At 40.3% G+C, this 25,079-nt stretch overlaps 1 protein-coding gene across 5 annotated transcripts in view; it reads left to right on the top strand.

Annotated features, from left to right (window-relative positions):
- The first annotated feature begins 2,407 nt into the window (after window positions 1–2,407).
- The window catches only part of LOC137132765 (neuropilin-2-like), an 88,770-nt gene continuing 66,098 nt past the window's right edge, over window positions 2,408–25,079 (top strand). For 3 of the 5 annotated variants that reach the window (XM_067515688.1, XM_067515691.1, XM_067515692.1), the window contains exons 1-2: window positions 2,413–3,497; window positions 15,901–16,081. In XM_067515688.1, coding sequence (XP_067371789.1) covers window positions 3,422–3,497; window positions 15,901–16,081 — 257 coding nt within the window. In that variant the 5' untranslated portion in view covers window positions 2,413–3,421. Of the gene's footprint in view, window positions 3,498–15,900; window positions 16,082–25,079 lie in introns of all 5 variants that reach the window. The other 2 variants (XM_067515689.1, XM_067515690.1) reach the window with 2 other exon arrangements.

The raw sequence follows: 25,079 nt of genomic DNA on the forward strand, positions 1-25,079 counted from the left end.
CTGATATCATCATGATGATAACATGTCATGGTTTATGTCTAGAGTTGCGAGCCGATATGCTTTGATATGAAATTTCTGCAGGTACTGTTCAGACAGATAAAAACACTAGGAACGTCTTTGCTGTCAGGAACAAACAGCATTTCTGTCCATTGGCCTAAAATGGATTTTCTCTGATGTCAGTCATGGTGACTTCTGGGAAACCCAGTCTGCGGCTTGGCAAGCAGAAAAGGTGTCGTGGATTAGCACATCCTAGTTTCACAACATACTGGTGTAAGTTATACAAAAGAATGCGTGAAGGGAAAGTCCAGAAGGCTTGGGTCCATGTGGTGCATTGGTGTGAATTCAGAATGATTCGCAGAGGTTATTGCTTACATTTCCCATCCCAATTCTTCCTGACAACTTTTGGATACTAAGATTTAAGAGACTTTCTTTTGGATCCTGTGTGAAGCAAAAACATGAGCTATGGTTTTAGATTATTTATATTATAATAATTCTTTTGGAAGACTAAATGCCTCTCCGTGGACTGAGAAAGTGTATTTTTGGTAATCTTTAAGCACCGCCGCAGAAACCTAAGTGGAAAACAGTGTGGGTCAGTCATTTTCAAAAGCAATTTTTACTCTAAATCATTGTAAAAGTAACAGCAGCAAAAAGAACTTGTACGGTACTCACAGAGATATACATCTACCTGTTCTGTTTCGCAAATTAAAAATGTTCCCAAAATGTCCATTTGACAGCTCAAAGGAATGTTCAGCTGATATTAGCATGTGAGTGCTCTGCTCTCTCATCACTTGAAAGATTCCAGTGGGCCTGGCCGGGTTTGGTTTCAGTGGAAAGGCACAGGACAAGGGGAAGGAGAGGGGAGAGACAGACAGGTTGTAGAGGTCAAACAACAGGAGGGAACCCAGTGAATGAGTAGGGTGATAGCAACAACTTTATCTCACTCTGAGATACACACACACACACATTAAACTGTCATGGAAACGTAACCTCCAGACCTCCAGAGGTGTTAGGAAACATTTGAATGAACATTTGAATGTGTGCAAATGTGTGTGAGTATTTCACACATCGCTTTCCTGAACTGAGATTAGCAATTTACCTGTCTACTGGTAAATGCAAAGCAAAACTCATTTTTAAAATGATAAAATAGCCCATTTACATTTCCTACCCCCATGATCTGGATAGGGCAAAAAGTTAAATGTGTAACCATACATCCCTGCTAAAGCTTTTTTGCTTTCAGAGACTCTCATGTCAGGAAAGGTCAAGGGGCTGTAATAGATGTCGCGTGAAAAAGCATCAACCCTAGGTGTGATTTTTCTCCTCTATCATAAAGCAGAAAGAGGTTTTCTTTCCATGAGATAGCTCCGTGCACAACATGCTTTTCACGCAGTGGTCAATGGTGAGTTCAGCTGTGTCATTATACCCTGTATGCGTGTGCATCTGTGTGTTAATGTGTGCTGGGTGTGCCCTGGGAAAGGCAGCGTGAGAGCCGAGATCTGGTTCGTTTTCCTTACCACAAGCTTTGGTGTCGCTACAGGCCCTAAAACACACCTCCCACTGACGTCCTCCCTGTATTACACCGCTGGGAGAGCGCAAGAAAGAAACAGAGAGAGGGTGTTCAGCGGGATGGATAAAGAGCAAGATACAGCACAGCATGGTTTAAACCCCAATTGTCTATTCACATGTGTACACAGCATTTACAGCTTATATATCTTTAGCTGTTTATCATTCAACCCCATCCTTGTGTGTGTGTGTGCGCGCGTGTGTGACAGCTTTGTATTGCAGTCTATCCTTCACCCTTGTTTAGATTCTGTTCATCGCTGACCCATGTGCCCTTGGCAAGCAGATTTTTGCCCTGGACTGCAGATAAGTGCAAGCAAGTGCACAAAACTTTTCGAATCTTTGCATCCAGAAGCCTATTAATACCACTGATGGGGAAACTATTAATACCACTGATGTATATCCATGACATGCACATCTTCTGCTTCCATAGAACTCTGTAGTTAATGTTGAAAGTAACTCATAGATTATTAGTGGTACAGTTGTGTTATTAGTTGATAATTACTAATTATATTTCTTCTAACTGATTAGTTAAAACACACTGTTGGTTAGTATTTAAGATGCACTGCAGGTAAACAGCATCAGGCTCATTTTCAAGCTCTCAGCACTGCTATGACGATCCCAAAGATGAGCTTTTTCTGCCCTTTTAACATCCCTTCATTCTCTTTAATAACAGAAAGATAAAAAAAGAAGTGCAAGAGGAAAGGAGAATGATGGGAAGGACATAAAACAGGAAAGGGGAGAGAACATCTTGGTAGAGTGGGAGCGTTATGTGGGAAGGTAAGAAGAGGTGAGGCTAAGAGAGAGAGAGAGCACGGGGAGTGAGAGGGAGATGAAACTGCTCTTTAATCAGTGAGGGGCTGAATGGAGGTGGGCCGAGGTGTCTACTGTAATCCGATACATGCGCGCGCACGGCGTGCCCGCACAGCGAGAGCGGGGACTGAGTGAGCAGTCTTACTCCCTGACACAAACCCGGTCGAGAGCGAAGGGGAAGGAGCGCACTGCCGGAGCTGCCGGGGGAGGGATAGAGAGAGACATAAACTGCATGTCAGCACGCGAGAGAGAGACAGAGGGTGCACAGAAAAGCGTGTTTCGGGGAGTAAGCGCACAGTTTGTAGGAAGAGAGCCGAGAGAGTTTTTCTCCCGATCCGTTTTACGCACGCACGCCGGAGCTGCCTCTTCCAGGAGATCCTGTGTTATCTTTTGCCTAAGAACGGGCCGTTATCGGGACAGTGTCATGCGAGGAAAATCTATGGGGAAACAGTAATTCCTGACTCACGTGCGCTTGCACCAAGTAGATACATAACTTGGGAAGTGAACAGTTCAAAAGGTTTTGGATTATCTTATCTAGCCGGAGAGGAAGGATTCACGTACATTTCCGAGACTTGATGGTTGTCGGCAAATGTTTCTGACTGCTCGTGGTGGTTTCAACCAGTGATTTCTACTGTTTGAAATTCATGACTTTGTGTGTCACCGGCGTTTGAGAGGTCTGTGTTCCTGCGCGCGCTATGACTGACGGTAGCACACAGTTCCTTCTACTGTGCGCACCGAGATGGATTTCGCGGTTATAAAAATGTGTTTAGATTACAACTTTCGCTGATTTCAGAGCGCGGAGATCAGTTTTCAAAAGAGAAAAAGTGCCACAACCTGCCACGACCTAAGCGAACTGCGTATTTAACTTGATATTGCTGGAAAGCCCGGGACAGTGGATTTCGAACACCAGTCGTGTTGCGCTTGAAAGAAACATAAAACTGTGGAAAAGGAGAGGAAAGAGGGACAGTGGACTGCGACGTTTCTTAAAATTAACAGAATAAAACAAAGGAGGATACGAGTTTTGAGTTTTTTCCACATTCGAGGAGGAAAGATGGATTTATTCATATGGCTCTGTGGATGTTTACTGGCTTTTCTTTTACCTCCAGCGGCTAAAGCAGAGGAGGGAGGTAAGTTTGCTGCCCGCTTCACACGCAGGTGTTGGATAATGATTTTTTTTTTTTTAGAAAGGGAAATTTCTCTTTACGGATGTTTTTCGAAAAAAAGTTGTGCTTGCCTTAATCAGGATGTGAGAATTTTCCTTACACATTTTATGACAGACCAGATATTCAGCCGTCACGATCGTGCCAGGAGAAATTGGTTTATTATTTTTTAATAAAATTAAAAGAGGGAGATTCCCGCTACAGGATGCTGTCCCCACTTAACACCGCGCCAGAACCAGTCGTGTTCTGCCCTTGTTAACACCAAAAAGTGAATGAACAAATTAATCACTGATGCTGATCACTGATTTTCTCCAACAAAAGCCTTAAAAGACACTGAGGAGTGTCTGTTTCTCTATGCGGACAATCTTTGTGTCATCATCACCAGTAATGTTTTCATCCTCCCACTACACTGCTGGCTTCACTCCGACCTAAAATAACTCGGTGTCTTTGTATCCATATTAATGTTTCTCGCGTAAAAAAATAAAAACCTTTAACCATCGCCTATACTGTAGATTTTAATCTTCGGCTTAATCAATGTATGTTCTCGAGAGAGCTATTCAATATTGATAAAACACCGTAATGTTTCTGTAATATTCCTACCGGGACTGCGCTCTGTGACATGACAACTCAATGGACTTTCAATTGTGACCTTATCGTTTTATCTATCAATCATGAAGTCTTCCTTGAAAGAGTTTTAGTGAACGACAGGCAGCTTTGGAAATGAAAGCTCCACATGACAGTATGTAGACGGAGCCGTGATTGGAAAAGTGACTGCCGGTCGTGCGGAGATGAGACTGCGAAAGTAACCGGGCTACGGTCTGTCAGTGTACCGGAGGCCAGCGCTCTTCATCCAGACAGCTCCGATTCACTTTCGCCTCCAAGGATGCAGAGGTCTGTCATTCCCTCAGTGGGGTTTACAGCTGCATTAACACCCATCAGCTTGTGCATATAGGAACAAGTTCTGGTGTGATGGAGGGTTCAAGCTGTGTGCATTGCAATCTATAAATGAGGGGAACAGTGCGATCAATGCGCTGCTCTGTTACCTGTAACTTCACTCTTTAGTTTATGTGTTTGTTTTTTTGTGCGCATCCACGCGATCCTCACGCACAATGTGTAACATTTATTGGTACCTGAACTCGTTTTTTGCGCAAAGAATCTCTTGTGACTATTTATTTAAAATATTGGTCTTAATAAGGTATTTATGCACAAAACATCTCAGAGGTTTACCAAGGAGCACCCCACTTCTTTACATAATTTAAAGGCCGCAATTATATTTTGTGATTTTAGACTGAGGGTGCAAATTATGCGAAAGATGGCACACACACATACACACACACACACAAAACCACGATGACAACATGTTAGATTTTTTTATCCTCAAGGTCTGCTTTCTGTTGGGAGATACCTTTGTGTGTTGTCAAAAAGGGAACTGAGAAAATGTAGCTGTGGAGAAGTTGGTCGTTGTACTTTTCATTGATTATTCACTGCTTATTTAGCAAACTAGCAGGGGCTTTACCAGATCTCATGACTTGGATTGGAGTGGCCCCTGTGCCAAATGTTGTTTTGGAGAAACACAGTGCACAAAGAGCACAACTGAGCCATTCTTTGGGACACATTTCACTTTGGTTGTAAGAAAACATGTGTCGGGAAAGTCAGTTTGGGTGATGCCACCTCTAAATGTTTAGATTTTAGAAAGTATTTGATAGCTGCCTACACAGTGGGGATCTTAGAGTCTGTTGGGGACCGAGGCATAAATATGTGCATTTTCAAAACGCTATATGAAAAATACAATAAAATACAACCTCCACCACACTTCACATAGCACAATAACTTACAGTAATACACCGCAGTGATTACTGGTACACTGTCCGAATTTCTTTGCATCTAAATTTCATAACTTAGCATTCATAGCTTGACAGTTAGCTTAGTCGTACACTCTTCATCAGTTACATACAGAAAAAGTGTTGTCCGAGTTAACCGGTTATTTGCAGCCTGTTAGCTAAGCTTACAAGTTGACTTCTGGTGACTCCAGCAAAGCTGGACACATTAAGCAGCTCTGCTAACTTTGTTAGCTAAGTTAAATAAAGGTAAATGTCAAAGTGAACAAAAAAAAAACAATGTGATACTTGTTTATATTATAATTATATTTAATCATTGTTATCTCCACTCACCACTATCTTCCGTTTTTCTCCAGTTTTAGTTTTTTCTCGTCGAGTTTTCGCTGGTTTTCATTGTTTCTTTAGACCTGTTTGGGATCACTGAATTACGCAGAGTGACAGTCGGGGCCCTCTTAGGGGGGATTGTGACGGGTTGTGTCATTGTAAACTTTGCACACAGTCAGTTAGCCCTTGGGGGCCCCCTACTGGCCTGGGGCTCCAAGCAGTTGCCTCTGCATACATTGTGTATAAAAAACCCTAGTAATTTTGAATCTGTCCTGTTCAGGCAGTCAGCAGCTGGTCATTTCATCAGCAGTTAAAAATGACAAAAACCTAAAACAGCAAGGATTAGCGAGGTTGTTATGGCATAGAAAAATTCACACAGGAACTAGTGCTGACTCTAGACATAGCAGTTTCTGTTCCACCTCCTATACCATTAGTCATCGTTGTTTTCTAACCTTAACCACTTCTTGTAACTGTGGTCATTTTTAACCCTAGAAATGACAAAAATTTCCATCGCCATAAAACACTCAAATGTGTCATTATGGCCACAAACTACTCATTTTGATATGAGGACTTGTTGATTCTATTCTATTGTTTTTCTCTGTTGACAATATGCACCTTCATGTTTCTGTGGATTCCCCTAAGCTCTCCTCAAGAGCTACACTAAGACCTAAACCCATACCCATATCCTAACCAGTATAGGCAATGCAGAATGAAGCTTCTTCAGCAGTTAACTTTTACAGATGACTCTGCTGTGTTCTCTCCGGACAGATGAACAAGAAAAACATTAGAAGTATATATATATATATATATATAGAAAGACAAGCGGGCGGCATAGAAGTACAGCGGGAGGAAGTGGTAGAGACAGAAACAGGCAGAGGGAAGAAGCAAAAAGAAGTAAACGAAACGGAAGAATGATTTTTTAGCCTCGTTGTTTGATCCTGTTTCTTCATTCCGTTTGATCACAGCTGTGCCTAGAAGGGAGATAAACGGACATAATTGGCCACTCAAGACCAGCTGTCTGCCTCTATAGTGTCTCCGCTGGAATATGCTGTGGATGAAACAGACTCACTGCAATACAGACGGAGTGTAAGAAGTGAGCTACTGTAGCAGTAATGGGAATTGCCCACCTTTATGCATTAAGGACTGGTTTATAATGCTGTTTTCCTAGAGGCATTCAGCCATCTGATGTGAGGGTAAAAATTCTTCTTTATTTTGGGAAAAAAAGGCAAAGAAAAAAAAAGGTTTAGGTTCACAAATTAAGCAAACTGTGTTTTTTGTCCACACGTTCAAATCTGATTGCATGAGCCAAAGCAGCAGTGTGGGATATAATGAAAAGATTTCCTACTGCATAACATTATGTGGATTATGAGTGTCACTTGTATCAAGCATTTCTTACTTTTCGTCCACAACCTCAACATAAGTAGATTTTCTGTTTGTAATAACCAAATGTTACATTGGTTGTGCTCTACAGTTGGCCGTCAATAAAAAAAAACCATCCATGTTATTTGTTCACACAATGGGGGTATGCCCTGTGTTAGCTCACAACATAATGAACTGACTCACAGTCAATAATGCAGTCATTCTATGTAATTACTTGGCGATTGAAAAGATCAGTTATCAGTCTGAAATAGTGTTGATATTATAACTGCATTTATTTTTTTCAGTGTCATTTTGTGTTTCTGTGGCTTACTCAGCGTATATGATGATTGACAAGCCTACTTCAGATAGGTTATAAATACACTGGCAAATTACGACAAGTCCAAATAACACCATAAGAAAAAATGAGGGAACAAATGCTCTATATTAGCAGAAATATGCTGCAACTAACTACGTGGGCAAAAGGGCAATTAGTGACTCTGTAATCCCCTTAGCCATTTACGTTTTCCCCACAGTTCCTTGTAATTCTTCATAGTTTTTATTCCACTATGAGTCGTTGTTCATTGTTACTGCATTGTCAAATATGTTAAAGCCTTTGTTAGCACTGAGAGCAGGAAATGAATAATGTAAAGTTTATTTATGGTGCTGTACAGACTTGTGAGGTTTCCCGGGCAAACAGTGAAGCTATAAAAACAGAAAGAGTAAACATTGAGGGAGAGTAAGAGAAAGAAATTGAGAGAGTAAAGAACTGTGAAGTGCAAGAGAGAGAGAGAGAAAGAAGCAGAATGGGAGAGCGAGCAAGAGAGGTATAATAGTGAAATAAGAGGAAAGCGGCAGAGTGTGAAGCATCAGTTGAAAGAGGCCACCTGCAGTAAACCTACCCTGGAAGAGCCTTCCTGAGCAAAAGCACATTATTAATATATGCTCTGACTATAATATAGACAAAAAGATTTAGTTCTCTATAATTATAATATACTTAAAGGGATACTTTGATACAGATTGATAGTAGTTTTATTGAAACCACAGGACAAACCTCAAACCATTCTTCCCTAAGGGGCCACATAGGGCCCTTAAAATAGTAATCAACTCAGACCAAAAGATTTCAAACAGACCCTGTACTGTGGTGCTTAACATTGTGTGTGACAACTGAGTATGCTAATCTCTGGCAGGTGACACTTTGCTGGAGACTTTCTTCAGAATGAAATTTATTTTAATTATCTTGCAGGTAGCAGGTGTTTTCCACCAGGTTTTGGGATTAAAGGTTATCCGTATGCATGTGGCGATTCAGAAAGCTGCTGTGTTTTTCTCTTCATTTGCTTTTCTTTTAAGCCACATCTAAGAAAAAATACACATCTCCCCAAAATACACATAAATTAGGCATTAAACTTAAAAAAAAAAATAAAATAAAACGAAATTTGTTAATCAAATGAGAGGACATTAGTGTTTCGATCATTAGAGTAATAGTGGGCTAAGAACAGAGGGGCTGCTCCACTGACATCAACAACCTAGTTTGCAGTGAGCGAATAAACATTAAGCCAATTAACCTTCCGCACAGTCTCTCTCCTCGCTTTCTCTCTGCCTCTCTCCTGTCTGTAAAAGGGAAAGGACAATTAGTGGGTCCAGCAGGATGTTCTAATTACAGTTATCATGTCATTAGTAAACTGTTCTAGTGTCTTCATTGGCCATTGGTAATGACTTGAGTAATTAGAGAAAATAGGGAGAACATTGTGTGTGTGTGTGTATTTGTGTGCGGACGCGTGTGTGTGTGTCATTGTATTATTGTGAAGAACCAGTGTCCTCGGAAGCAGGGGGAGACCATGGAAATCCTTCAAATGAGGATATTTGCCTGTCCGCGCTTGTTTTAAAACCTTCACCCACAGATAAATGTGTGTGTGAGTGTGTGAGTGAGCTTGTGTACTAAGCTCTCTGCTTTCTCAGTAGTCCCTGTAGAGCAGTGCCGTGCAAGGCCACAGGTTGTTTTCCCTTTTCTCTCTCCCTTCACGCTGAATCATCCTGTTGTTTTCCTCTTTTCATGGCACTTCACCTCTCCTTTAATAGCGAGCTCTGTCTCTTTCTCCACGTCTCCCCGTGTCAGTGTTTTCCCTTGCTCTGATTAAGCACCCTCTCTCACCTTCTTTTCGCCCCACTTCGCAACAGTGAAAAATCTCTTTGTTTCACTCGCTCATTGTTTTTTTTTTTACTTTGTGCCTATTCTCTCCTACTCTGTCAATCAATTTTTTTTCTGTCATCCTCATTTTCTCTGCTGCGAAGAGAACAAAGCTCAACAGAAATTCATTCTCATGGCTTGTAAAAATGAATCAATTCACATAAATATTAAAGGGCATATATATATATATACATATATATATATATGCCCTTTAATATGTATGCATTACAAATGCTGATTTCAGTTTTATTTTTACAAATGTCTGTTTTTATTTTTATGCTTTATTTATAGTACATTGGCTGATATGTCCTGGTCTTGTCTTCAGCTTGAGTGTAGCACTTGCCCCATTGGTCCAAGATGTGATTAATAGCAAACTTAAGGAAATCAGATAGCAACATGGGGCCCTTCTGCTCTTCGTGATATCGAAACCAGATAGCACAGGGGTCTTATGAAGACACTTATGACCAAAGACACATGTGATTGGAGCTGATGATGTTATAGAGTGACAGTGTCCAAAAGGAAGAGGTTAAAGGTGATTTTTAATGTTTTGGAAAGCACAGACAAACGATTCTTCTGCCAATCAGATCCAAAACATGTTTCTGCAGTTGAATCTGGAGGCCTAAAAAAACATGTGACACTAAATTGTGGCACACATCATTTACCACAGCAGCCCTCTTCACATTTAAGACTGTTAATAGTTTACTTGTCTATTAGGACTGACTGGTGAACCGTTCATTTAAAATTCTAGTGCTCTAATTGTTCTTGAACATTGTATCTACTTTTTTTACTCTTATGTGTTTTTTTTTGTGTTGCTCTCTCCTCTTTCTCCTTCAGTGAACGTTTTCAGTTATTCCTACTTTATGTTATTGATCTGAAATCGCTCTCTCTGTCTATGTCCACTGTCACATTTTCTATTTACTTTCTAAAGCCTCTCTGATCAGGTAGTCTTTGCTCTTGAGCTGAGAAGCTTCTTCCCATGTCAATGTTTCTTCTGTGTCACACACTCATCCTGTGTCTATGACTATGTTTTAATCATCTCTCAAATTTTCCCATCATTATTTTTGTTGCTCAGATCCTTTGTAGTCCTCCACCATTCCTCTCTGTATTTTGCACACACACACACACACACACACACACACACACACACACACACACACACACACACACACACACACATGCACTAACGGACCCACGCACGCACACTCACGCACACATATACTCCGTCTCAATCTCTCTGTGTGTAGTTTTCCACTGTGACTCAATGCAGGACACCTGGAGAAAAGCACAACCCCACCTGTTTGTGTGTGTGTGTGTGTGTGTAGGTGTACTTCAGTTCTATTTTCTGTCCAGTAATCTTTTGTGAGCTGCTGACTTTCTCTTTTCAGATGATGAGAGACAGATGTTCTGGCATTATACCTCTTTCTTTATTTATTTCTGTCGTCTTGCTCGGCCTCTTTCTGTCTTTCTTTCTCTCTCCTCTTTGTTTCTGTCCATTCCTGAGGTTTCCCAGGTTTCGATGACTAAAAGCTCCTTCGTTTTGATCCAAAGACAACAGTTCAGCCAGTTATTTGTGGTGTTTCTTATATTCCCAGAGTCATATAAAACTGTTTAAATGTAACTTTATTACTTCTGTTTTAGGTTAGTGCTGCTTTTATGGTATTGTAAATGTAAAAAGTGAATAAACATCAATGGGCAAATTTGTACTTTCCCTTTAGGTTTTTATGCAGATGTTCAGATTCTATTGATTGTTAAATTCAGAGACCTGTCTCGAACATGTCACACAATAATTAAAAACTGACACTCATTATACTGTTTTCAGTATTGGAGCCAGTGGAGGTAATCAGTTGATCTCTCAAATAATAGTCTTCCTTTTTTCGACAGTCCCTGGTTAGCAGGATTACTAAACCACTAATGTGTTCATTATCAGCTCTGGCCAAAGGAAAATGAATGCAAACTTCGGTCCAACACATTAGCAAAGTTCTCACAGACTAGCAATTTGATTGCCACAGGCTGAAACACGTCTCTTTGGAGTCACATCAGAGTCCCTACTCAGAGGGAAAATGAATCTGTAAAAGAGCTTAGAAATAGGGTCTAGGAATTTGCATGTGGTGCTTACAAATAAGGATCTAGTTTTGCAAAGAAGCTCCATGTTGAAGGGTGTCTGTCGTTCTGCAAGTTGGAGATGATTGTTTGTGTGCCCCTCTCTGTGCGTGTTGCTGTGCATGCATTTCCATCGCGGTTTTTATTCCATTTCAGTTTAGCTGCATCTGTATGTGTTTGTGTTGAGGTATGCACATGCAGGGAAAAGTTGCTGAATAGGTGTTATGAGGATGCAATACTGAACATGGCGGAGAGCCATAAATAATGCAGTGACCTGTCTCATAGGTTTGCCTGACTGCTTAGCACCGTTTACTGCTGCTTATCTTGCATATATGTGTGTGTGTGTGTCTGTGTGTGTGAGTGTGTGCGTGTGTTGTCTAACTGCATTGATGTCTAAGCCAGAAGGGGATAGGCCATGTTAAGTGGTTTGTGTTTGTGCAATTGCTCTGAATATGTGGTCTAAATACAACATGTCTATGAAGATCACACATGCTCATGTGGTTGAGAGAGAAACTGTTTTATTTGAAGTCTAGGGTCAGGAGGAGGGAAATGCTTGTGCCTTCTGTAATGAAAAGAAGTGTAATAATTTGTGTTGTTTCTGCTTATACTGGTGTTATCTTACAAAAGTACCAGCTTAAAACATATGTTTCAAGCCATGTAGTGGACTGTGATTAAGTACATGTACTGTAGTTGAGTGCTTTAGTGCAGTTTTGACATACAGTACTTGCCTCGTACTTTTACTCCCCTGCATTTCAGGCTTAAGTAATAAGAAATACAGTGTCTTTTATTGCATCTATTATAAAATCTATCAACATCTAATAATGTGTAACAATTCAACAAGTTTTGGAGCAATCTTGTTTATTGTAATTTGATAATGCCTAATCCTGGAAGGATTGAAAGTTGTGCAACGAAGCATAGCAGTTAGTAGTGGAGCAGGGAGAGTGTGCCTTGGGTGGAGCCGGGTTTATTGATTTTCAAGTCTCTTGATAGTCTTTATTTGATGTAGCTTTGAGTAAAATTTAATTTAAAAAAAAAAGTATAGAACTTTTACGATTTTGATGTTGTAGTATGTCTAAAAAAAGGTCTGACTTGACCCATCATCCACTATTAGGTGGACCTCCAAACATGCAGCTTGTTAAAGCAGGATGAGATATATTGCAACAAATGTAAATGATCATTTAAGGGGTGATTTAAATGATCCTCCAAGGCTAAAATGAACTGTTACTTATTCTACTGTAATATTTCTTCCATTATTAACACTGCAATCATCTTTATTGCCTCAGTTCTCTTAGTTATTCTTCTTCTTCTTGCTTTTTGACAGTCGCTCTGTCTCTGTTTCACCTCTGTGAAAATTCTTGACAAGAATTCAGGCTTTTTCCCAACTCAGCATCTCTTCTGTTTTGACTCTCTCTCCTTCTCTCTATTTCTCTCTCTCTTTCACAAACACACACACACACACAAACATTTCTCTTTTTTCCTAGTATAGAGGTCAGGGTGCTGGAGTGTGGAATACAAATTAGCGTTGCTATAGATTTACTTTTGGAGGCTGTATTTATACAGTTTTAGACATAAAGATAGCAGTTAGCTGTCTCTCCCATAAGAAAAATGTTCCACTCCCACAGGATATCAATTTATCACTGCAGGAACTCAACATTATAATGAGTGATGAGCTCAGCACATTTTATTGTGTGCGTGTGTGTATGTGTGGATGTACCAAATGAACAAACAATGTCAAATTAACATAAAATATGTTTAGTAGGGCATCGCAATCATCACTTCAAACTGTGTCACCTTCTGCCCTTTTTTGGACAGTCATTCTGTGACTTTGTTTGTGTTCACGTGCAGAGATTAATCGACCCTTACATCAGAGCAGACACAATACTTCTTACACAAACTGCATGTGTCTCTCTATCACAGAAGCCTTATTCATCAGACACTTGGAGGTACTGTCTTTATCGGCTACACGCCAGAGGTGAGAGAAGATGCGGAGGAGGGGAAGAGGGTAGCCTGAAAACATATAAAAATTGTAGAAATAAAAAGCATGTTACCTACAGAAACAGACTCACACACTTGTGTGGTGAGAATGTAGATTATTGTGCAACAATCTAACAATCCGTCGGCCGATAACTTAAAGAAAATTCGGTTAAAAGTTGATGCAAAAATGATTAAAGTTGTCCTTGATAAATAAGAACAGCCCTTCACTTCGTCTTGCAGGGACTGAATCTTATGAAAACGTATGTTTTTCCTTTAAATACCTAGCCCAGTAACTTTTAAGTCCTAACTTAAAAGTTAATTCAAATCAGTTAGATCTTAAATTTTTCCTTCTTCCGCTGCCTTTCTGCATATCCCAGATTTTTTGTTAGCTAAATGTCGTGCTATAAGTGGTGTTTGGCTGATTCTGCTGGGAGATTCCAGAGTGGTTAAACACTAATCCAGGTGGTGCTGAGATGAAATGCTTCTGGCTTGGTTACATAGGTCTTGTAACTCTACTCCTGTATTACTGTATGTCACCAGGGAGACTGGAAACAGATAGGAGATAGACAGGACTAGTTGGCTCACAGCATGACAGAGGAAGAAGTGACATACATATACAGGGAGGTGATCACTTATTGTGTGCAGACAGCTTGAGGTAGACACTAGATATAGATGCCAAAGTGTCAATCAGATTGTGTGCTGAACTGAACTTCACTTTCATCTTGATTGCATCTATGGTTCAGGTCATACATGCGTGTGCAGCCATGACAAAAAAGTGAGACCTTCTTTGCTCATGTTTGTTTGACCTTTTGTTTGAATTTGTTTTGAAGATAGTGTCTGATGAAATGTTGATGCTGTGTGTGTGTGTGTGTGTGTCTGTGTGTGTTGTAATGTCTGAGTGACTCCTCTGAGAGTAGGTTTACAGTAGCCCGTCTATTAATAGTGTTAAAACATGTTGTTTTCTGCTGAGTAGTTTGACTTGGCCATATCACCACACTCAGCACAGCGGGAATGAATAACACGTCATAGCCAAGAGCACGTACCAAAAAGTTACAAAACTACTCCACACACAGTTTACACAGTTTAGTTTTTTATGTGGTAGATTATTTTGCTGTTTCTTGTAGCACGCTGAATGACACAGCAGTACAGACTGTAAGGGGTTGATTGTGAGCTTATTTTCTTATTCTCTAAACAGGAAATTATTTTAGGGGCTGTTCCCAGGCCAAAGAACAGCGAGCTTTAGACAATCACAGATGCTATATCCTGGGCCATGATGGCCACTACGTAAACCAACAATGTTGTTGAAATTTCACCTTATTTGGTCCAAATGCACAAAAACTAAATCTACTTTGACAAACACTTAAAGTATGTACTGCACTTAATCAGGATTGGATCTGACTTTTGCCCTAGGTTGATATTATATCAATACTTAATTTCGGAGATTGGTTGAGTGTTATATTTTAGGGAATGTAAAATCGAAAACACTTGGGTCTCTTCCTGTAGACTGCAGTTTATTCTGTGCCTTTGTATTGGAAGTGCTTCAGCTTCTGGACTTCATCGTGTCTCCATCATGATGGTTTAAGTTAATTTTTGTGCATCTTGAGTTCAGCTCATTTAAATAGTCTGCACAGTCTATCAAACATTACAGCCAGAATAGTGCACAATAGATGCCATAGACTGAATACAGTGGAGCTGTGTGTGTTATGCCGTCGGGTGTTGCTGATATGGATGAGTTACCCATCTCTGTTAGGGTACATCTGCAGTGGTGAAAGAATGGCATTGTTTGTGACACGATGCAGACGTATGACTGCTGACAAGTGGATCCGCTCTGTGACAGTAACTGAGGCATCTGGGAAGTCATGTATGTATGTGTGTGTGTGTCAGTATTGTCAGAATGGAGTCTTTGTATGACATGATGCTGCATTGACCTTTGCTTCCCCTTTCACAGAGACACATTAACAGACACGCACACACACGCGCGCGCGCGCGCACACACACACACACACACACACACACACACACACACACACACACACACACACACACACACACTTCATTGTTTCTTATATCCTGTCTATGCAAACACAACTTTTATCTGGATTTTATCTATTTTGCCCCCTGTCCCAGTGTCAAATCATGCACAATGGACAAATATGTATTGAATTATTTTAATGAGTTCCAAAAGTGTGTTGGTATCCTCCTGGTCAGCCTCGATAAGCAAACAGCATTGACCCTGATGGTACTCTAGACTCTCTTGATGCTGAGGCTCCAGTTTTTTTTCCTTTGCCTTTCATCCTATAGTTCCTTTAATCTCTGCCATCTCATGGTAAGCTCTTCCCCTGTCTTAGTTATTTTTATCACATTTCGAAAAAATAAGCAACAGCCTTCTTTAATGTTGAACCCATCAAGTGTATTGGAAAAATATTACACTATTTCACTTTCACAACCTGTATTAGATGATTTCCATACATTGCACAAGATGATATAATGGACCCATAAAAATAAACATCTGCATCTTACTTACAATATGTACTGTGCTTTATATATAAGATGAGGTCACCACCTTCTCCATCTCTCTATCCTTGTCTAGCATCTGAGCCATGTGGTGGCTATTTAGATGCAAGTGATGCCGGATACATCACCACACCTGGCTATCCACTGGAGTATCCCCCTCACCAGAACTGTCGCTGGATCATCACAGCCCCAGAACCTTCGCAGCGCATCGTTCTCAACTTTAACCCACATTTTGAGATAGAAAAATTGGACTGCAGGTAAGGATAAGATGCATAAGCTGATTGATGCATTAGCCCCTGGTTTGAATATAGGCAAACAAAGGAGTTTGGAGTCACAGAGCAGACTAAAAGATGTCAAACTAAAGATCCTTTAGTGGTTAGATTGCAACTGAAGAACAAAGTTTAATTTATTTTCCTTCTCTCGAGTTTCTATCTTCACCAGTCTGTCTCTGTGTGACTGTTAGGTGTATTCGGTGAACTTCAGCCCACTCTCCTCCTGTTTCTCTGGCTTTAACTATCTGATAATAATCACAATGGGACCTCCCTTGGTCCCTTGTCACTAATTATCAACATTTAATTACAACACATTAACTGTTCCAGCATGGTTTTCACACTTTCACACAGATTAGAGGATTTGATGTCCATCATTGTTTTTGGCTGTTTGGCTTTTGTTCCAGAGTGAGACTGAATGAATGGCAGTAAGACCGCTTCAGATAAAAATAGGTGCAAAATAGATAAAAACAGCCATGAAAACATACATGCATGTTGGGAAGTAATGGAAAAAAGAAATGTCAAGTACACAAGTACACACACAAATAAAAAAGCATGTACTGATGTTTTATTTTCTTAAACTATCTTTTGCTGTTTGCCTTACTGTAAATGTATTTACTTCCCTCACTCTGTAGGACTGTAACGTCCTACACATACAGTTAGAGGAGACAAAAAAATCTAATGGACACTATCCGTAACTAATGCAAACCAGTCCTTAGTTATATTTCCATTCTGGTTCTTTTCCGTCTAGTTATTAGCAGCCGTATCGATTATAGATTGGCAAATTTCTTCATTCAGATACACCAGAATCATTTAAGATTTTTCTATGTTGGAATTAGCAGATCAATATTTCACTGAGTGACTGTTTGTTGAAAGGTTATAAGGCTTAAAAGAGCTGTGTTTTGCCCTGTTCTGTTTTATAGTCACACGATTTTGTGGAAATGAAAAAAAAAACCAAAACTTTGTCACACGCTCTCAGTGTCCCAGTTTTATTCTACAGTTCTTAGTTTTAGTTCAGTTAAATGAATAAAATGCATTTGTACAGAATCACCCAGTGATGGGGTCAAAGATTATCTCCTTTTGAGACACACATCTGCCTCTTCATGTCTTTTTTGAAATCTAATTCAACATCTTGAATCAAAAGATTTTTTGTGAGACAGTATGGTCACAACAGTGTTGTCCATACGCATCTTTTCTCACGCCTATAGTGCAGCTTTGAGAAACAGAAAACGGCTGTTTATGGAACGAAAGATACACTCAGGCACACACAATCATCTCCTGTTGGACAAAGAGTCATCTGTGTCTCTAGACACAGACTACATTGTGAACAGGGAATATGGTTCTGCTCTATATTTCTGGATTACATAACAACAAACTCATGATACATCAGTCTTTCTCAGACACACACACACACACACGCACACGCACGCATGCACGCAAACACACACACAGAGGGAGAGAGCACTGTTATGAATCTGCATGCCCCAGTCAAATATGAGTTGTTTTATTATGTAACTATGTTGAAGCAATCTAATCTATTATGTTTCTGATTGCAATTTAAGATGGGATCTATAATGCATCACATTTTGTCAAGCACTCTGCTTGCTCTGCAGACAAAATCGATGAAGAGGTGGTCAGAGAGAGAGAGAGGTATTCATTAAGATTCATATGATGTAGCAATTTAAGTGCAGGAAGATTAACATGAGTCCTAAACATGAAAAACAAGAAATCCCTGCTAAATTGAGTATAACCATTGACATTTTTCATAGCGACTTCCCTTTTGCCATCACATGACAGTGTGCCTAGCAGCTCAATCAGGGGCCTGGTGGCTCAGTAGGTAGAACACTGGGTTGGGATGCAGAAGGTTGCGGTATCGAATCCCACCCCATCTGATGAGGCCCTGCCCAGCCATCAAGGGCTACCTTGGTGCTTAGCCTGAATAAAATGGGAGGGTTGTGGCAAGAAAGGCATCCGGCATAAAAAACTCTTGCCCAATCAACATGCCGAACATGTTTCACTGTGGCAACCCCTGAAGGGACATGCTGTAGTTGGAGTTTTTGTACAGTATGTTCATTTGCATTGATGTTCACTCACTATGACGAGGTAATAAATACTTACTTAGGCCTGTTTCACATGAACTCTAGGGAATGTCCAGAAGTTGTCTGGAGTTTCCCTTTCAGACATGCAACTACCATTGGCAGATAGTTCTATAGGGTTCTGTCGAGAAAGTTATAATTTTCATTAAAATCACAAGACACATAGATGCAGTGACCAGGTATTGAGTTTTCCCACTGAATTTTATGGGCTACTCAACTTTTTTGCCTTTTTATCAAATAAAAGTTGTAGATAGTGCTTTTTTTGGTATCACCTTTGTCACAAATGTTTGTGCACGTGTGAATAAATAATTTTACCTTCAGACTGATCCTATCTGTTTTCACATGCTTCCTAAAATTCCACACCATTGATTTAACTGTGTGAATGACAGTTTTACTCAGACAACAAGTTAAGTTCTTTTGGTGACATTTTTTGTTTTTCCAAAGATGTGGAAGACAAAAGCCACTAAAATGACATGTATGTTTTCAAAGAATAGAACTGAAGCACATATGTTGATTAATACTATTACATATGATGCAGAATTATTTAATAGTAACTTAAAAATGCGTCAGGGATGGTTACGGTCGAATGCAGTGCTACACAAACTTTTAAAGTGCAGAGCATGTAGATTTTGGAGGCAGCAGTTGGTTTTTTACTTCCCAGTTTCCTCTTAGCACACTGCTGTCTCTGAAAGCAAGATCTCTATTTGGAGTGCTTAGAAACAACGTGTATACACACACACACACACACACACACACACACTAAGCTGCTAAGGGAAAAGTGCAGAGTCAGGGTCCGTTGAGGGCAGGCTCAAATCATTCTGACAGAACCCTCCTCTCCCTCACTCCCTCCTCTCCTCTTTCCACTGGACCCCATCTATCATCTTTCATTTGCTCTTGGACCTTCCTCTGTCCCACCTTCTTTTACCTCCTCCTCCCTGTCTTCACACTCACATCTCATCTGCTTCTGTCCTCCGCACATTCAGTCTCCTCTACCAGATTTTGTCCAATTTTTCTTCATCTATCCTGCCTGTCCCTCCTTGTCCTTTCCTCACACTCTTCCTTCTGCAATATGCCATCATTATTCAGCATTTCATGAGGAAATACAGACAGGAAGCCATATGCCACACTGTCCTCCCCTCCGCTCTCCCTCTCCTTTCCCTCTCTACCTCTGTGAACTGCATCTATTCTTATCTGTTTATCATTTCTAGACTTTCCTTCAGCCTTTTATCCTTCAGGTTATGTCTATCCATCACTTCTTCTCACCGTATCATCATTTTCTACTCACTCCAGTCCTCTTTTACCTCAGTTCGCACCCAAATCGGATGCTATTCTTAACACGAGAAACACACACATGCAGACAAGCACACACTTACTTAAAGTGTGGGGATTAAACACACATTTACATGGACAAATTTAGAATACACACACACACACACACACACACACACACTGAGCAGTAGGTTTGGGCTCTAAACTAAACTCATATATGGCACAAAAAGCAGACAGGCATGTAGGCAGTTTCACGGTTATGTGGCTTACACAATAAGTATGGGGTAAAGCAGTGAGTTAAAAAGTGATTTATATGACAAAGAAGCTGCAGTCAACGATAATGGCCTTGCTAATGATTTAGACCTTGTCTTTGTACTCTGCCTCAATCAATCATTTAACTTCATGCTAGGTCTGTTTTCTGTCTTCAACTCTTCTCTTCCTTTCTCAACTCTTCTCTTCTAGTGGTGTAATCTGATACTTGCTAATTTCAATACAAACTCTATCCACATACGATACCAGGTAACTAGATTAGGATAGAAATCCAGTATATATGTGATCACACAAGCTCACTCGACTGGTAGGTGGTAGTCCTGGGGACAAAACCAGGAGGAGAGATAGTAAAAAAGAGGGAGAGCGATGTGATGTGACACTAGCCTTAGGGCAGGAGGGGAAAATAAAAGATGGAGGTAGAAAAGGAGACACTATATGACAGAGTAGGAAACAGCATGTGGAGTGACAGTGGAAGTTCAGTTACCAGCTGTGGGCATTTAGCAGCTGCCTGCATGTTTGAATTAACATCACAGTGACTCTACCAGCAGGAGAGTCATGCGTCCTGACAACCATCCCAGCACAAAGCTGAGAAACAGTGTTATTAGAAAGCTACAGAGACCGTAGCCAAAAGAACACTTTGGAAACCAGGTGTATATTATAATAGTTTGAGATTTATTTTAGCTACTTTTTATTATGAAAAAGGAAATCCAAAACTTCCAGGCAGTGATTACTACGGATGCCCACAGCATAGAGTCTTGCATGCATGTACCCCCCTACTGCTGGGGTCACAAGTGTTTTGGCAGTTTGCAGTTGTTGTGAGTGATTATCAGCTGTTAATCACGTATGTCAGCAATCTGCAAGGGCAGCAGCACAAGGTACAGTCACACAATGACTGCATTACACTGGATACATTCTACAATGCTCCATGCAGCTCAGCTTTTTTCTGCATTTACATCTGTCCATATTAAAACGGGCATTCGTTCACCTGCTGAGTATGCCTGAATGAACGCAACATAGCCCGTTTCAGAAAACGAGCAAAGAAGAAATGGCATAGTATTTCCAGTTTTGCTCTGCACATTGCTTATATCAAACACACTAAGAGAGTTTTGGATTGGTTATAGTTTTGGTTTCAAGCATAGAAGAGTAAGAGGGAACAAGCAAAACAAACGTCTTTGTTCTCCAGACACCTGTTTAGATACAGATATATATAACAACATTTCTATCACAGCTCAGTTTTTCTCATACATTAACATTAAGCAACCGGTCTCAAATTTACACACTACAGATTTACACAAACTGCCGTTCAGTCTGGATGGACAACAAAAATGGAGAGACAAAGGTTCAGTTACAGATTTTCTCAGCTTAATTTAGTCGTGATCTCAGGCAACCAACAAAACAATTAAACCAAAAACTTACCTGAAACCCCAAGTTTGTGTTCTTCCGAACACAAAGACACTGTGACACTACATAAAAAAGCTGTGGCTGGTCTGCTACAAGAACATATACGTTTTCCTACATGTTCTTTTCCTATACATTTGTGAGAAAAAGCTTAGAGTGCAAAGCCTGTGCAGGACATTTTAGCCCCTCACAAGTTTACCTTTCACTCATTAGGAGACCAGAGACAAGAGAAAAAAAAAATCAGAAATTTCAAATTTGCTTAGGCTGCAAGGTGGTGATTTTAGAAAATCCACTCACACACTCAGGTAATGCAGGTAATGATGATAATATCAGTGCTGTGATTTACAGACATTCCCTGAGGCCTGGAAGGTGAACCAGATCAATGACTGTTACTGTAATGACTGCATGTGTGTGTGGTGTGTGTGTATGTTTGTGTGTGTGAACGACTGACCCTGATCAATGTGTGTTAAAACCATAATGAGGAATCGATTGGTTGTCTTGGAGACTACTGCTGGACTCACACACACACGCACACACGTATGCACGCACGCACACACACACACACACACACACAGTGTCCATCTGTCTGCAGTAATAGGTCTATTACTTGATACAGTGAAGTCAGTCATGCTCCTCACTCTACTCACACTCCTTTACTACTTGAGTGACAAACGGACTGTAGCAGCTTTTACCATACACACCCTGAAATGCACTAGATTCAGAGTGTTTTAATGTGTTTTCAAACCTGAAAGTCTGAACCAAGGTTCATGTTTTTGTTAAATTGTATACATTAGTTTTGGTATCCTACATCTTAATGTACTGCTGCAATAGTTTCCTCAATGCTTTAAAATACTCTGATATCCATTGTTGCTCATTCTCTCTGAAAAGATTTATTGCATTTGTATGCATTGCTTAAGTCTTTATTTCTTCCTTCGACCTAATGAAAATGAATATTTCGTTCCCTCATCGCCAGAGATGCTTCTGTGACTCATTTTTTAATAGTTTTTTGTTTCTTTTTTCTTCTATTGTTTTTTGGGGTGATAGCAGGGCCATGCTTAGGCCTGCTCTGTGTCATATCTGGCAACCCCAACTGGGGAGCTTTTGTGTGATCACACAGGTATATACTCACACACTTAAACTAACACAGCAAATTGAAGCACATTAGTGTTGGGATCCATTGACATGTGCACAGTTCAGTGGAAACAAAACCTTTTAGTTTGATTAACTGACAGTGGATGACGATAATTTTCAAATAATTGGTAGCAGTGACTATAAATAAATCATTACATTTAAGCTATTATTTTTCCTATTCTGTTTATTGGATGTGTATTGTGTTTATTCCTTTGATATATGAAAATAAGAGGTTGGACTAAAGAAAAAAGATCAGTTGCAGCTGTTGTGCCTTTTGGGAGCCTTATCAGTGCTGCTAGAAGTTTGAAGTTACTACATCCAGTTTATCTCATGCAAGAATTCAGTTGGATTGACAGGGTCATCTTTTACTCATAGTTGACTGTTTCAGTTCCACTGAAAAATGCACACAGTTGGTTTCACTTCCCATTCAGCTACAGTAAATGTACATGACAAAACAACACAATGGATAATAGAAGTTTTTTTTCCATATTGGAAAATCTAACACTGAGCAACAGTTCGTAAAACATAAATCCTACATTTAAGTGCCTAAAGTGGACCGACCCTTAAAGTTAGAAGTTGTTATTTATTTATATAATTTCTTTTGTTAACGCTGTCACACATCACTGTGAGTGTGGCCCCCTGTCAGCTCATGTGTTTGTCTGTAGTGCTACTGTTGTGAGCACCTCTGGTGTTTGAAAGAAATGTGCAGGTGTAAGAAGACAAGTCCCGACCTAAAGAGAGGGAGCGGGAATGTGTGAAAGGCAATTAAGACTAAAGCAGAGGGGAGAAGTAGGAGAAAGGGAAGGGGTGCATCTGTATCCTTGGTTCACGTCAGACAAGCTTTGGAGAGATTTCTCACCCTGACAACACACCCACCACTCAAAACACACATCATAAATCAGATATAATGTCAAGTCTAGTTTTAAGTTTACTTCTAATCCATCATGAATGCTTATCTTTTTTTAATCTGTCCCAGTCCTTGCTGTATGATTTAGAAAAAAACATTAGTTTTATCCTCATTTTACTCATGGAAGCAAAGGGGGGAAAATCCCTTACACAGCTTTTTAACAAGCAGATTTCAAGGAAAAGTGTGGGAGAGACAAATTCAGGATTTTTGTAATTCCCTACGGCAAGCTTCAGCAAATCACTGATTGGATGTGGAGAAATATATTGGGGGTGAGGAGAGAGAGAGAGAGAGAGAGAGATGATGGGAGGTTGTTAGAAGCCGTGTTCCTCCTACACAGATAGATTGGAAACCTCAAACCCTCATAGATCCATCTGACTGCATGGCCACAGGCTCTGTGTTTGTGCAGCTCTCCTGTGTACATGTCTGCTGACTGTGGAGCTGGGTATGTCTCTCTGCTTTCTACTAACAGCACAGAGCCACAGTGAGGGAGGGCTGAAGGGACACCTGTCCCTGTCTGTTTAAAGGGAGGAGTTGGCAGAGTAAACGCAGTGTCGTGTTCTCTCGCAGACAACATTCATGCTGTGCTGGCTATATTTGAAGTCTTTTTAACTGTGTTTGTGGAGCCACGTCTGCACCTGAAAGACGCAGTCTACAAAAAGCTGCTCCTAAATGGTCCCCAAAGTGAAGACAGCTGAGAAATACCAGGTTTGGGCTTTAAGAGTAGACAAGAAAAACTGGGCTTTTGAAAACAATTAGGCTGCTCAGATGTTATGTAACGGTGAATTTTAGCAGTCAACTTTCTGCTAAGGCCCATCACAGTGTGCAGTTGTTGCTGTTATGTTGACATTTTTACAAGCATCAAATAAAGATTTGATTGATGCTTTAGAAGAGCAGCACAGGAATTATTGCTCAGCAGGTTGACAGGCAGCATTGTGAGCTCTGTTCAAATCATTATCTTGTACTCACTCCATTGTCAGCAAAAACACAAAAAAAGACGTAAACAACAACAACAACTAAACCTTGAGTTTGGCTCCATTAAACTACAGAAAGGTGATGATGGAGAGCAGGAGCCACTGGAGATACCTGTCTATCTTGCTCACTCTCTTCCTCCCAGCACTGTTAATAAAGCTGAGTTTTAAATTCACATATTCACAAATTTCAAAATTCTCATCTGCCTCCTCTGCCTGTCTCACACACTGGTTGCTGGCCACTGGTTATTTGCCTGACAGCACATTACAGAAAGCTTCACAGGAAAGGGGGGCAGATATAGAAAAGGAGGAAGACAAAGAAACACAGAGAAAGGGAGGCACTGAAAAGTGAAACACTGAGAAATAATTACAGAAGGAGTAAGCCTGGAGGAGAAAGAAAAAAAGAGATTGTTGGGATATGAGGTAAACAAAATTGTCATTTCAGAGGAAAGGAGGAGAAATCTGTCACAGGGACAAGGCATTGAATGACAAATAATACAGAGGCTGTGACTCGTACATGCGCACATACACACATTGAGGACGCGTTCACTAGTCCATTACCCTAACCTCAACCTACACCTAATTTTAACTTTAATAGAAAATCAATCATTGACAACCGGAAAGGCCCCAAAATTTGCATGCACGCATGCACACACAGATATGAACACATTCTTACAATGCTGTGACAGTGGGTCATAACTGTTGTGAACATTCCATGCACAAAGTCACAAAGCATCATAGGAGGATGGGAGGTGTAGAAACCTCATTATGATAGGGGCTTGTTCACCTGACTGAACACACACACACAGACACGTGCACACAAACTTGAACCTATTAAACTTGAATCAAATCTTATGTGTTCCTTCATGGCAAGTAGCTGAAACAGTTCTTTTCAGGAAGGTATTTTAAAGCCAGACAGGTGTGTTTTTGGCATCCAGACAAAGAGG

This window comes from Channa argus, chromosome 9, assembly GCF_033026475.1.
Source record: "Channa argus isolate prfri chromosome 9, Channa argus male v1.0, whole genome shotgun sequence".
NCBI lineage: Eukaryota > Metazoa > Chordata > Actinopteri > Anabantiformes > Channidae > Channa > Channa argus.